We start from the raw sequence: 14,366 nt of genomic DNA, 5'->3' as shown, positions 1-14,366 counted from the left end.
TTACATTTTTTCTTATTCCTCTCTTCTTTGGTTTTTAAAAATCCTTTTTGGGCTCTTCAAAGAGGTTTTGAATTTGAGGCTAATTCATAAACTCCTTTTTGGGGCTTCACATGTAATTAATTTGTGACTGCTTTTTTCTTCTGAGATGGCATCTTTATCATCCCTTTCTGAATAGTAGCTTTCTGTGGTTGGCATTTTTTTTGCCTCTTTTAAAAAGTTGAGCTCTGCTGCTGGAATATAGGGAATATAGTCCCAAGCTTTTTATGCTGGGACCAGGATGTGGTCCTTGAGTTTTTGCTTGCCAAGTTGTTGCTATGTGGAGGTTTGTTTATTTTCTTGCCTTTATACCCAGGCTTTGGCTATGCTGTGGTTTATTCCCAACCTAATCCCATCTGTTGCCCCACTATTCCTAGGGCTCAGATTTTGTCTAGGGTTAGGATCCTCCCTGCTGGCCTGCTATCTAACTTACTTGCTGAACCTAGACCTGAGCTATGCTATGGCTAAGAATCTCTTGTTAGCTTTCTCACTCTCCTGCTAGAAACTATACTTCCCTTTTTATCCCTGGAAAGACTGACTTTAGGCTTCACTTAATGTTATGTCATAAAAAAGCTCTGGGAACATACCAGATTTATGCCACCATTGTGACTCTGCCCCAGAAGTCTAACAATTCCAAAGTTTTTAAGAAAGATCTTGCGAGTGTTATTGTATTAGTTTTTATGACCCCCTTTTGAGCACTTGCCTTGAGTGAGTTCTCCATAGTCTTTTTGACAAACTTACATTTGGCATTTGAACAATATGGCCAGCCCATTGAAGTTGTGTTTTTTTTATAGTAAAGTTTGAATGCTTGGCAGTATAGCTCAAGAAAGGACCTTAGTATTTTGTTTCTTGGTTCTGGCAAGTGATCTTCAGAATCCTCTTAAGACAATTTAAATGGAAGTGATTCAGTTTCCTGTCATGGAGCTGATAGACTTGTCTAGGTTTCACCGGCATACAATAATGAAGTCAGCACAATGACTCTGAAAACTTTCAGTTTGGGAGTCAGCCTTAGTTCTCTTCTCTCCCACTTTCCTTCAGAAGTTCCCAAATACTGAGCTAGCTCTGGCAATGCATGTGACAACTTCATTACCAATTTGTACCTCCCTGAAAAGTATATTGCTAATATTAGTGAACTTATCCATAGCATTAAAAACTTATCCATGGGCACAGTGGATAAAGCACTGGCCCTGGAGTCAGAAGGACCTGAGTTCAAATTTGGCCTCAGACATTTAATAATTGCCTAGCTATGTGACCTTAGGCAAGTAATTCAACCCCATTGCTTTAAATAAATAAAATTAAAAAACAAAACAAAACAATACATTTCCTGTAACTGATGGTTCCGAATATGGGTGGTGTGGTTCTGCTTGATGGAACACCTGTGTTTTCTTGTTGTTAATTGTTAGGACATAATTAGCACAAGCAACAGAGAATTGATTTTTACTTTGTTGCATCAGATTCAGGGATTGCTGCAAACAGAAAATTATGCCATGCACAAACACTTCCTCCAGTTTGGTCTTTGCTTGTAATCTTTTCAAGTTGAATCAGTGCAGTAGCTGACCTTGAGGCCATGTTCATCATCAATGAAAGTGTTTGACATCATGACTGAAAATATGCTAAAAAACTTGAAAGCTAGGAAAGAGCCTTGGTGACTGGGAAAGTGTGAGAACATCATCCACTATCCAGAACCCAGACAAACATGCCATCTTGAAATCAACATATAATATTGATGAACTTCTCTGGCCAATCAAATTGACATAATTTTTAATAATTGATTCACAGTATCAAAGACCTTGGTCAGATCTACAAACATTGTGTACAAATCTCTATTCTGCTTCTGGCATTTCCTGGAGTTGTCAGCAAATACCACTTTAACTGTTCTTTGGCCCTTTCTGAAATTATATTGACTTTCAGGTCACTGACCAACTTTCAGGTGAAGGATCAACCTATTAAGGAGAACTCCAACAAAAATCTTGTCAACAGTGCCTAAGAAACACAGAACAATCTCTTCCTTTTAATTTTATAGAGCTGGATAATGGAGGCATCCTTGAACTCCTGGAGGATAACCTCCTCATAATCCAGAAAATTTGAGTCAGCTTTTATATGGGTAATAGAATTCCTGTCTTGTATATCTCAGCTATAATAGAGTCAGCACAAGGTGTTTTGCCATATAAAAGGATTCTAATGGCATTCAAAATCTCTTCTTCATTGGAGTCTCAACTAGGCAGGGATTGACTGAGGAAAATGATCAATGACTTCAGCCTAGTACCACATATGTAATTTTATTTATGTGTTTGTATATATATATATATATATATATATATATATATACACATATATATATACATGTGTATATAAGTATATAGATATATACATATAACTTTCTATAATATTTCTTGGATATGTCATAATTCATAGAAAAAATCCAATAAAAATTGTCCTTTCAGAAAATCCTAGATCTACTATTTACTATTTGGAAACTGAAATGAGAAGTTGAGATCTGCCATGTGTCACATAACTAGCAAGTGACATTAAATTTGAATCCAAATGTTCAAGTTAAAATATTATAATTGTAATTCTTATGCATCCTAAGTTTAGAGCTAAACAGAATCCTAGAGATGCAATCCCTTCATTTAAAGAATCAGAAAAAATGCTTTGAATAAATTGATTCTCCAAATTAAATAAACATACTTTAATACTGATGCTTCTGTTAAAAGATAGAGAAAGATGAAGATGGAAAAGTAATTCAGGAAGAAGGAATAAGAAAGGAGTTCAAATATTAGTATAATACAGAGAAGCATTGTTTGTTACCTGAACGATTTGAAAAAAATTTGCAAGACAACTGACATGAGAAACATCAGATAAAACAGAATAAAAATTGAAAGTGGATTTGTAAGGTTTTAATATTGAAAAGTTCCAGATGAGGAAATTATTATCATGAATTGCCACCTCTCTTACAATTTATAAAGTTCTCTAAAGCAATGAGAAGTTAAATGGTTTGCAGAGAATTACCAATGCCAGTCCAATTTGAACTCAGATAATTGTGAGAAAAGAACTGATATTATTGTGGGAGTTGATGATGATGATGATTCTTTGTTTTCAAAGAAGATGATCAGGGAGGTGATGTCATAACAAGCATGTGAATTCAATTTAAGTTAGGAACTGCTATGCAAAGTCACCAGCCTCACTTTTTCCTCTGGAGACATCTGGGTTCAGTGGTCAGATAAGAATCAGGATGATTAGCTATGTGGCCTTGGGCAAGCCACTTAACCCCTTTTGCCTTACCAAAAATCCAAAAAAAAAAAAAGAATCAGGATGATTAGAGATGGCCCAGGATGAGAGACAATCAAGGTTAAATGACTTGTCCAAGCTCACATATCTAGTGTCTGAGACTGAATTAGTGGATTCCCTCAATTTCTATTTTACCCTCTGCTTCTAATATATTAGGGCAATTTTCCTGTATTATTTCTCGGAAAATGACTTTTAGGCTCTTTTTTTTGGTCATGACTTTCAGGTAGCTCAATAATTTTTAAATTATCTCTTTTATATCTGTTTTCCAAGTCAGTTGTTTTCAATGAGATATTTCACATTTTCTTCTAGTTTTTCATTCTTTTGGTTTTGTTTTATTGTTTCTTGATTTCTCACAAAGTCAGCAGTTTCCCTTAGCTCTATTTTACATTTGAAGAATTCTTTTCTTCAGAGAGATTTTTTAATCTTCTTTTTCATGTCCTTTTTCATCTGACCAATTCTGCTTTTTAAGGTATTATTCTCCTTCATTAGCCTTGTGGATTGCTTTTTTTTCCCATTTGGCCTAAGTTGGTTTTCAAGATCTTATTTTCTTTAATTTTTTTGTATCTCTTTCACCAATCTGGTGACTTGATTTTTCATGATTTTTCTTTATCACTCTCTTTTTTTCTTCCCAATTTTCCCCTCTATCTCCATTATTTGATTTTCAAAATCTTTTTTGAGCACTTCCAATAGCCTGAGACCAATTTGTATTTTTCTTGGAGGATTTGCATACAGAAGCTTTGGCTTTGTTATCTTCAGATGTGTATTTTGATCCTTTATAGGATCAAAGTAATTGTCTATGGTCAGATTTTTTTTTCTTCTATTTGATTTTAACTCCTTGTTAAGGTGGAGCTCTGCTTCCTGGATAGAAGAAAAACTTTCCCAAACTTTTGAGGGAACACTCCCAAGGGACCTCATTTCCCTCAAGGTCTTATGAGAGAGACTCTGGCTGTTCTCCTAGCCTGTGCTTTAGACTGTGAATGACCATAAGCGCTCCTCCTTGCCTGGTAACTGTGAGGAGGATCCACTATAGCTGTAAAGCTCCTTTTCCTGAGACTAGAACCCCAAGCTGTGAACTGGATCTGGGTATGAGCAGAGCAACAGAGTCCAATGTCAGGGATAGCAAAGAGACCTCTGTAGTCTCCCCAGACCCCCTTACTATTTGTGGGCTAAGTACTCTGGAAGCAGTTGCTGGGTGGTTCCCTGCTCAGCAGCCTGCTCTTGATTCTCAGGGCTGGATCTGTGCTGAGGCCTGTACTGGACTAGGCTCTGCACTCACCATAGTGTGGCCTAGTTTTCCTCGCTGTCACCCTTGTGCCAAGTTGTCCTTGGCAACCCCTGGGCTGAGAGGTCTGGATATTGCTTCTACTGGCAAGGACCCAGGCACCCCCAGGGACCCAGACAACCTATGGTTCAGTATGACTGGAGCTGGTTTGCTCCTGAGCAGCAGGGCACAGCCCTAGCTGCACTGTAGACCTTTTTAACCCTAGATTTCCCACAGATCTTTCAAGTTGTCTTGGGCTGGAAAATTGTTTCATTCAGTCTTTCTGTGAGTTCCACCACTCTAGAATTTGATTTCAAGTAATTACTTAGAGGTATCTGAAGCAGTCTAGGGGAGAGCTGTTAGGATTTCCTGCCTTCACTCTACCATCTTGCCCCCCCCCACAATAAAATCTTGAGATTTTTCTCAGTAACTATTTTTGTCATTTGTTCCTTTATTCCCAATACTTAGTGCAGTGCCTGACAAATTTTAAATGCTTAATAAATTCTCTTTCTCCTATTATTATCTTTTTTTGGTTCAACTCATACTTTTTTTCTAAAGTTGAATTATATAATAACAAATTAGACATATTAATTACATGGAATGCTGTTTAGTACAGAAAAAGTCATAAGGAAAGAAGTTTTTATGAGTTCAAAAGTTCCACTTTTACTGTCATGGTTGCAGCAAAACATCTTGTCTATTATTTTATGATTTTATGACCACAGAGTCACATTACTGCCCTTTCTGAAAAAGAAGCTGGATACAAGGATAAAGGAATTTGCTTGACTGCTTTTTTCCACAGGGGATAAAAAAAAAGCAGTGTTTTATAGGGATTCATTTGCTCACACTTTTTGAGTATCATTGTGATCCCATAACACTAACTTTAACAATGAAAGTCACTATATTCTGAGAGATTTTCATATTTACCAATAGTCTAAAACAGAATCAAAACACTTAAATATGTAACCAACTTGTTGAAACCAGAATATATTCTTAATAGATACATATCATATTAGGTAAAATAGCTACAAATCATAATATGTAAAATGACCAAAATCAGTCCTAGAGAGGAGCTGAAAAAATTGCACTTCTTTATGTGATGGACAGTAAGTATAAAATATTGTATTATGTTATCATGAATATATGAAATATTACTTAATGTTGCTGATCTGTTCCTTTCCTGTTTCTCTGATATTTGTTTAAAGGGATGAAGGTATAATTAATTCACTGGGTAAATGAGGGGCAAGATGTATTCAGAAATAAATGTGATGTAAAAACAAAAAGTATAAATAAAAATGAGATTCAATTTTTTTTAATCCCAGTAAAATTCAACCATTTAAGAGGGACAATTTGGTGGTAGTGGTGGAAGGAATGAAAGCAATATGGTAGTTGAAATGTTTATGCTGAATGCTTATCCAAGTTAGTTTAAAGCCATTGATTTTGTTGTACTTTATGTTAGCCATATTTTTATTTTTTTAAGGTTTCCATCTGTATGTTTGATACTTCAGCAAAACACACCAGACAACAAACCCCTAACTTTAATCTTTTGTTTTTTCACTTGGTCAATATTTCGATGCTTGAAGTTCCAATCAACAGTCATCAATAAGTTTGTCCTTTGCTAAAATCCCTACAAGATTTTCTAAAATTAATCTAGCTTGGGCTTTTCACCTTTTTTTCCAATATGTACAATAATCATGTTCCAAAGATTAAACTCAAACTCACAGTCTCTTATTTTTCTTAACAGAACAGTTCATTATGAAGGTGGTGCTGTATCGATTCATGCCCGTTCCCTTTGGAGACTTGAGACCCTAAGAGTTGCGTAAGTTAAAAAAAAAACCCTTTAAAAATTCCTAGCAGTTCTATAAATTTGATCAGCTTCCATGGTAACGGTTGTTATTTGTGAGTGATGACTGAAACTGATCCTATTGGAAAAGTTAACAAAAAATAAGTCATTTTTTTTCTAGTCCACAATAACTTTTGAAGAGAGAGCTCTCTGAGCATTGGACAGGGACTGAATAGGAGTTCAGTGACAGCAGTGGTACCTATTCCCAAATGGCTATTAAAATGTTTAACCCCCCCCCCAAAAAAATAAAAAAATAAACTGTATATACCCTGATGCAGCAATATCATTACTGGCATTATTCCTCAAGGAAATCAAAGAAAAATGAAAAGGACCCATATGCACAAAAATATTTATAGTAGTTTCTTTTTTGTGATGGCAAGAAATTAGAAATAGAAGGAATATTTATCAATTGGGAAATAATTGATCAAAGTATAGTACAGTGTATGAATGCTTTTGTATACTATTGTACTGTAAGAAATGATGAAGTAGATGATTTCAGGAAAAAACTGAGGAAACTTATATGAACTGATACAAAGTGATGTGAAAAGAACCAGAAATACTATCTACACAATAACAGCAATTAAAAAAGACTTAATAACTCTAGTCAACACAATGACTTATCACAATTCCAGAGAATTTATGATGAAACATAGCACCTACTTCCAGATAGAGAACTTAAAGACTCAGAGACTGAAGTATAATTTTTTTTCTTTTCTTTTTCTTCTTTTTCTGTTTTTTTTTCTGTTTTTTTTTTCTGTTTGTTTTTTATACATGGCCAGTGTGGAAATTTGTTTTGCATGACTATATATCTTTGTAAATTTTTTCCCAGCTTTCTCATTGGGTGGCTAAGGAAGTAGGGAGAGGCACAGAATTTGAAACTGAAGAAAGTCTGTGCTTTTAAAAGGGGGGGCGGATAGATTATTGTGAGACCACCTAGAGAAGGAGGCAGTATAGCACTTCTCTTCCCCAAAACTATTCCAACAAAGGCTTAGAGACGAACAACAGACCAGGTTGTAATGAAGAAAATCAAAGAAAAATCAGTAAGTCATTTTTCCAACCCAGGTATGCAGAGGAAGATAGAGGAGCATGGGGACAGGGTCTAACTTCTGGGAGAATGCCATGTAGAACCTTCTGCCTTGGAGACTGAACTGGGCCTTCTATTATGTATAATAAAAAAAATCACAGATATAGTAAGGTAAGGTTTGATATTGTATAAAGAGCAGAATCAGAAGTTATTTGGAAGCCTTGTCTATTTTACCCTAGACCTGGGTTTCAGATCCTATGATGACTAAGGAGGGAATCTCTGTCTAGCATGGGTAGACATGGACAAGGGTCTGAATAAAATTATCTTTCATTCTCGGAGAAGACCATGACATCCCGAAAGTGATGTCATGACAAACACATAATTTGGATTTGAGTGAGGAGGTGTTGTGCAAAATCACCATTCTCTCTCTCTCAGAGCCATCTGGGTCCAGTGGTCAGATATGAATCAGGACAACTGGAGATAGTGTCTGAGTCCAGATTTAAACTCAAGTACTCTACTCATTGCTCCACCTAGTTGTCTCACCAGCTTTGTGATTGACAATGGAGTCTGATCTGAGATGCAACCACTAACACAATCTGAAGCCTTTAACTGAGTAATGAAGGCAAGGAGTTCAGACAATGGGATTCTCTAGTTCTTAACTCAACCCATATAACCTGCCAGCAGCTAGGACCAGCACTAATATATTGGAGCTACAACTAGTTGCAAACATGCAATTGTTGAAATTTGGGAAGTATGTCTTTAAAAACAAAATGAGACTCTTTTCATAAAAATATTTTGTTACAAATAGACTAAGGACATAAAACCATGAGAACTGAAAAGCCTCCAAAAAAAACCCCAGCTTTTTATAAATTCAATTAGAATTCCTGAAAGAAATTTTTTAAAGTGCAAAGTTTTTTTTTAAAGAGGATGATGCTATTATTCCTAAAAGCAACTTCTGCCTGAAAAGAGTTCTTCCTTGCCTAGTGGCTCCTGTTTGAGGGGCTGTTGGGGTGCATCCAAGAATTGGTTGAGGAAGAAACCCCATGAAGAGAGACCTGTGAAAAAAAATCTCAACAAAGATTAAGCCATGTAATAATTGAATCAGTGGATCCAACATGTCCAGTCCAGGTTTAATCTCAGATTTCCTCCAGCTCAGCTTAATTGGACAGACACTGGTTCTGGACAAAGGACATTTTGACACAAATCTTTCTTTGACAAATAATCTGGTCAGAACTTATATGTCCATTATTTAAAAAAAAGGAATTTGGAGCCTCCTAGACAAGGGAATTCACAACTCTGATGTGCCAATATACACAGAAAACTAAGTTCTTTGCACTTGGTATTATTCAATTAAAATCCAATTTATACTTACAGACTGAGTTTCCATTAACAAACTAATATCAGAATACTGTCATAAAAATATGGATTCTGATACAAAGTGAATAAATTTAAAAATTATAAGATCAACTTGAGTTGTAATCAAAGGCTCAAGGATGATATAAATATACACATTGCATAATAATTTCAGAATAGCACTTTTCCAGTAAGTAATTTGCAATGAATTTTTCTTTTTAATTTTAGCCATATTTAAAATGAACAAATTCCCCTAGTTAAAAAATGGATCTCTTTTTAAGAAAAACCATTTCTGATTGAGTGATAATATTTCTTTACTTAAAAATACAGACTTGTGATAATCATATGCTGTAGCATTGTGAGAAGTTAAAGGATCTCAATATAGGAATATGTAGCTTAGCTGGTTGTTAGAATTTAGACAATTGTTGGTCAAGTGGCTCACTTTCTTATATGTGATTTAAAAAAAACCCAATGCTCATCACATAACATATTTATAGAACTTTGCTATAAAGACCAAGTAGGGACATAAAAGGATATATTTCCTTATGAATTTAGATGTCTGTTCTAGAAAAGGTCATATAGACAGTCCATTGCAGTGAACCAGGCTTGAGGTCAGCCAAGTGAGATGTATCAAGTTAGGGAAACCTATTTCAGCTGTTATTCCCTCAATGGAATTTCCTCATAACAATGCCACCTGTAGTTATGTATGTCAAATCCAATAATGTAACTAGCATCATTGGCCATTGGTTAACATACCTAAAGTCAGACACAGACCAAATCAGTTAGTAGCAATATGTATTACAGTATAGTTTGCAGGATAGCAACTTCCTATTATTAGACCTTCTGATGAGTTCATCTCTAAAGGATAAAAATGTTCAATCTGGTGATTATATTCTTTCATCAGTACCTGCAAGGGATCCACAGAAAAATTGCAACTCATCTTATCAATTGTTGCACATATGACCTGTGTTTTAAATGAGCTATGATAAACAAAAACTTGGAATATAAAAATACAGTAATCCTAAATTGTATCTACAACCAGATTTTTATAAAGACAAACTTTTTATAGTAAGCATGTTCAGTTATTGTGTTTAAAATAGACATTAACATAAACAATTGCTCTCAAATTCTTTCAAACAATGAGAATATCCTAAGTGAGTTTTTTTATGTTTGCAAGAAAATTAAATTAAAGGTCACATAGCTAAGAAATTATTAAGTGCCTGAGGCAGGATTTGAACTCAGATCCTCTTGACTCCAGGGCCAGCATTCTATCCACTGCACCATTGATCTGACCCCAAAGTATATCCAGGTCCAGATGCTTTTCTATCGGTTCCAACCCCACCCCCACTCCCTGCAGAGTAGGATAGATTTTTTAAACTCAGGTAGGAATATATCTTATTCCTTTCTGGGTCAAATTTATTGAACAGAATTTACTCAGTGTTCAAACCTTCCCTTCTTCCCCTCCACTTTAATAGATCTCTGTGCCTCTTTACCTGGTGTTATTTAATGACAAGATGATTGATTGATTGTTTAATTGTTTGATAAGCAGCATTGCCTCAAAGTCTCTAAGTACCCTTCTTCTGCCTCATTAGACATATACTTCTCAGGAGACATAAATCATGTCAAATTATAATCATTTTATACCTTACCCCCTATTCAAGTACCCTCCAAGGATATATAATCCTCATGAATCAAAGTATCATTCAAAGCCAAATGATTTCACAAACCATTTGTACCCTCCCCCAACCATACTCTCTCCCACACTCCCTGCCTTTAGTTCCCCAACCATAGTAGTTAAACCATTGTTGACTGAAGTATGGATTAAATCCAATCCTTCTATGTAGGTTCCCACCCACTGTCCCTACTGTCACTACTGATTTAATTAACTATAGAGTCTCTAAGTATTAGGGCACTCTGAAGTTCTCTCTTCAAAACTGATTGTAAGGTATGAGAGACAATGGCTTTGGACCACCCAGCATGGAATCTACTCATCAGAAACAATGCTAAGCTTTATGAGCAAAGTAGAATTAAAGTAGGTCAAAGGGAATTGAGAAACATAAATTTAGAGTAAACATCCTAGGTTTTCACCTGAGTATTTTGTCTCATACATAGTGATGTCATCTTGGTCCTCTTCAATGGAAAGATGAATCAACTATACCCATATCCTCTAAATCTAATCTCTTCAATTATATTCAACCCTTGAACTATTCTAAAAGAAATACAGTTCTCAAGAATTACAAGTATTATATCTTCCCTTATAGCGTTGTATATGATTTAATATTCTTGACTAACATTTGGTTTCCCCCCCCCTTTTCATTTATCTTTCTATACATCTCTTGAATCTTGTATTTGGAGATTGAATTCTCTGTTCAGTTTCTGGTCTTTTTATCAGGAAATTTTGGAAGTTCTCTATTTTGTTAAACATCCATCTTTTGTCTGACAGAATATGTTGAATTTTTCAGGGCAAATAATTCTTGGTTGTAATTCCAAGATCCTTTGTCCTCCAATACATGATATTCCAGGTCCTTTGATCCTTCAATGTTGAAGTTGATAAGTCCTGTGTAAGTCTGATTGTGTTTCTTTATACTTAAAATTGCTTCTTTTTGCTGCTTGCAGTATTTTCTCCTTTATTTAAGAATTTAGTTATGCTACCCTTTGAATTGTTTATCCTGTGATCTTTTTCTGGAGGAGTTTTATGATTTTTTTCAATGGTGATTTTGTCTTCTTGCCCTAGCAGAATTGGACAGTTTTATCTGATAATTTCCTAAAAGATATTTTCCAGGTTCTTCTTTCGATCTAGGCTTTTTGGTAGTCCAGTGATTCATAAATTATCTTTCCTAGATCTATTTTCCAGGTCATTTGTTTTTTTCTAAAATTTACTTTATGTGTTCCTCAATTTTTTCAAACCTTTTTGCTTTGATGAAATCTTTTTGTTTTTTTTTTGGGGGGGGGGGGTTGCAAGGTAATGGGGTTAAGTGGCTTGCCCAAGAACACACAGCTAGGTAATTATTAAGTGTCTGAGGCCGGATTTGGACTCAGGTACTCCTGACTCCAGGGCCTGTGCTTTATCCACTGTGCCACCTAGCCACCACTGTTTGATGAACTCTTGTAATCTCATAGATTCATTGATTTCTATTTGTCCAATTCTAATTTTTAGGATTTTATTTTCTTTGGTTAGTTTTTGTGTTTCCTTTACCAGTTGGTTAATTTTACTCTTTTCTGAGTTGCATTCCTATTCCATTTAGTTAATTTTATTTTTTGAAGAGCTATCTTCTTTTTTCAATTTATTTTTTAAAGAAGTTGATTTTTTTTATCAATTTTTCATACTTTTCTTGCATGACACATTTATTTTTTCCATTTTTCTCCTTTCTCTCTTCTTTGGTTTTTAAATTCCTTTTTAAATTCTTCTATAAGCTTTTGCATTTGAGTCAAATTCATAGACTCTTTTGAGATTTTTCCCTAGAGGTAATTTTTCACTGTTTTCTTCTTCTGAGGTATCATTGTCATCCTCTTTATCTGCACAGTACCTTTCTATAGTGAATGGTCTTTTGCTTGTCTGAGCTCTAAACCTGGGGTATTGGGAGTATGGATCCAAGTATTTTATGATAGAGCTGAAATCTGATTCTTGGATTGTCATTGGCCAAGATGTTGCCTATGCAGTCCAGGCCTTGCCTTTGCTAAGGTTTATTTCCTCCTTTGTGTCCAGGTTCTGCCCTCGCAGTGGTTGTTCCCAACCCAGTCCTGTCTTTTGCCCCTATGTTCCTAGGGTTCAGACTTTGGGGGAAAAATAGTAACAAAATTCACCTGGAGCATCAAAAGGTCAGGAATATCAAGGGAATTAATAAAAAAAAGCAAAGGAAGGTAATCTAGCTTTACCAGGCCTAAAGCTATACTACAAAGCAGCAGTCATCAAAACTGCCTGCTACTGGTTAAGAAATAGAGTAATGGATTAGGCTAGGTTCAAAAGAAACAGTAGTAAATGACTACAGTAATTAACTGTTTGACAAACTAAAAGATATCATCTTCTGGGATAAGAATTCACTATTTATCAAAAATTGTAAGGAAAACTGATGGCAAAAACCAGGCATAGTAGACCCACATCACACCCCATAGGGGTCAAAATGGGTACAGGGTTTAGACATAAAGTGCGACACCATAAACCAATTAACTTAACAAGAAATACTCTTTCAGATCTATGGGAAGAGGAGAAATTTATGACCAAGCAGGAAATATAGTACATTATAAATTGCAAAAAAAGGAGATTTTGACTATATTAAATTAAAAAGGCTTTGCACTAATAAAACCTATGCTGCCAAAATTAGAAGGAAAGCTGGGAAATAGTTTTTTACAGCTAGGGGTTCTGATAAAGGTCTCATTTCTAAAATATATAGAGAATTACATCAAATTTATAAGATCACAAGTCATTCCCCAATTCATAAATGGTTAAAAGCTATGAATAGACAGTTTTCAAGTGAGGAAATTACAGCTATAAATAATCACATGAAAAATGCTCCAAATCATTACTGATTAGAGAAATGCAAATTTAAATAACTATGAGTTTCACCTCGTGACTTATCATATTGACTAAGATGACAAAAAAGGGAAAGAAAACAATCAATGTTGGAGAGATTGTGGGAGGATTGGGACATTAATGCATTCTTGGTGGAGCTGTGAACTGATCCAGTCATCCTGGAGAGCAATATGGAACTATGCCCAAAGAGCAATAAAACTGATCATACCCTTTGACCCAACAATTCCAATTCTAGGTCTATATCCAGAAGAAATCATAAAAAAGGGGGAAATTCCACATGTTACAAAATATCCATAGCAGCTCTTTTTTGTAGTGGCAAAGAATTGGAAATTGAGATGTCCATCAATTGGAGAATGGTTAAGCAAGTTATGGTATACTATTTTACAAGAAACCTTAAATGGTCAGCTTCTTGAAAAGCATGGAATGAATTGTAAAAACTGATACTGAGTGAAGGGAGCAGAACTTAGAGAACATTGTACATAGTTAACACACATTGAAAATTGATCAACCTTGATGAATGTGGCTCATCTCAACATTTCAGAGAACTAGGACAACCCTTGGAGACTGGCTATGGACAATACTATCTCCATTCAGAGGAAGAAAAACAAAACAAAACAAAATCTGAATGAACACTGCACTCACTTATGCATTTCTTTCCTAACTCATGGTTTTCATTCCATTACCTTAATCCTAATTTCTCACACTGAAATTGATTAATCTGTAAACATGTTAAACACAATTGTGTATGTATAATTTTCACATGACTATTCCATTGAGGGGAGGGGTGGGGTGGGGAGAAAGGGTGGAAGGAAATTATGCATAGCATATAGATGAATGTGGAAAAGTTTGCATAACATGTAATTGGAAAAATTGAAATAAAATATCAATTAAAAAACAATCAATTAAAAATGAACCTCAAAAGAATTTATGACAGAATGCAAAGGAAGATGGTTTGACTATCAATTCTCAAAACTATATTATAAAATGATAATCAAAACTATTTGGTACTAAGAAAGGAGTGGTGAATCAATGG

General features: G+C 35.1%; 1 protein-coding gene across 13 annotated transcripts in view; it reads left to right on the top strand.

The window, feature by feature from the left end:
• The window catches only part of RYR2 (ryanodine receptor 2), a 766,826-nt gene that overhangs the window by 334,566 nt on the left and 417,894 nt on the right, over nt 1-14,366 (top strand). For all 13 annotated transcript variants that reach the window (XM_074222945.1, XM_074222939.1, XM_074222937.1 and 10 more), the window contains one exon: nt 6,327-6,401. In XM_074222945.1, the coding sequence (XP_074079046.1) occupies nt 6,327-6,401 (75 nt within the window). The remainder of the gene's footprint in view (nt 1-6,326; nt 6,402-14,366) is intronic.

This window comes from Macrotis lagotis, chromosome 2 (assembly GCF_037893015.1).
Source record: "Macrotis lagotis isolate mMagLag1 chromosome 2, bilby.v1.9.chrom.fasta, whole genome shotgun sequence".
In the NCBI taxonomy this organism is placed as follows: Eukaryota; Metazoa; Chordata; class Mammalia; order Peramelemorphia; family Peramelidae; genus Macrotis; species Macrotis lagotis.
The sequence above is the reverse complement of the archived record's forward strand: the minus strand, read 5'-3'. Positions and strand labels throughout refer to the sequence as shown.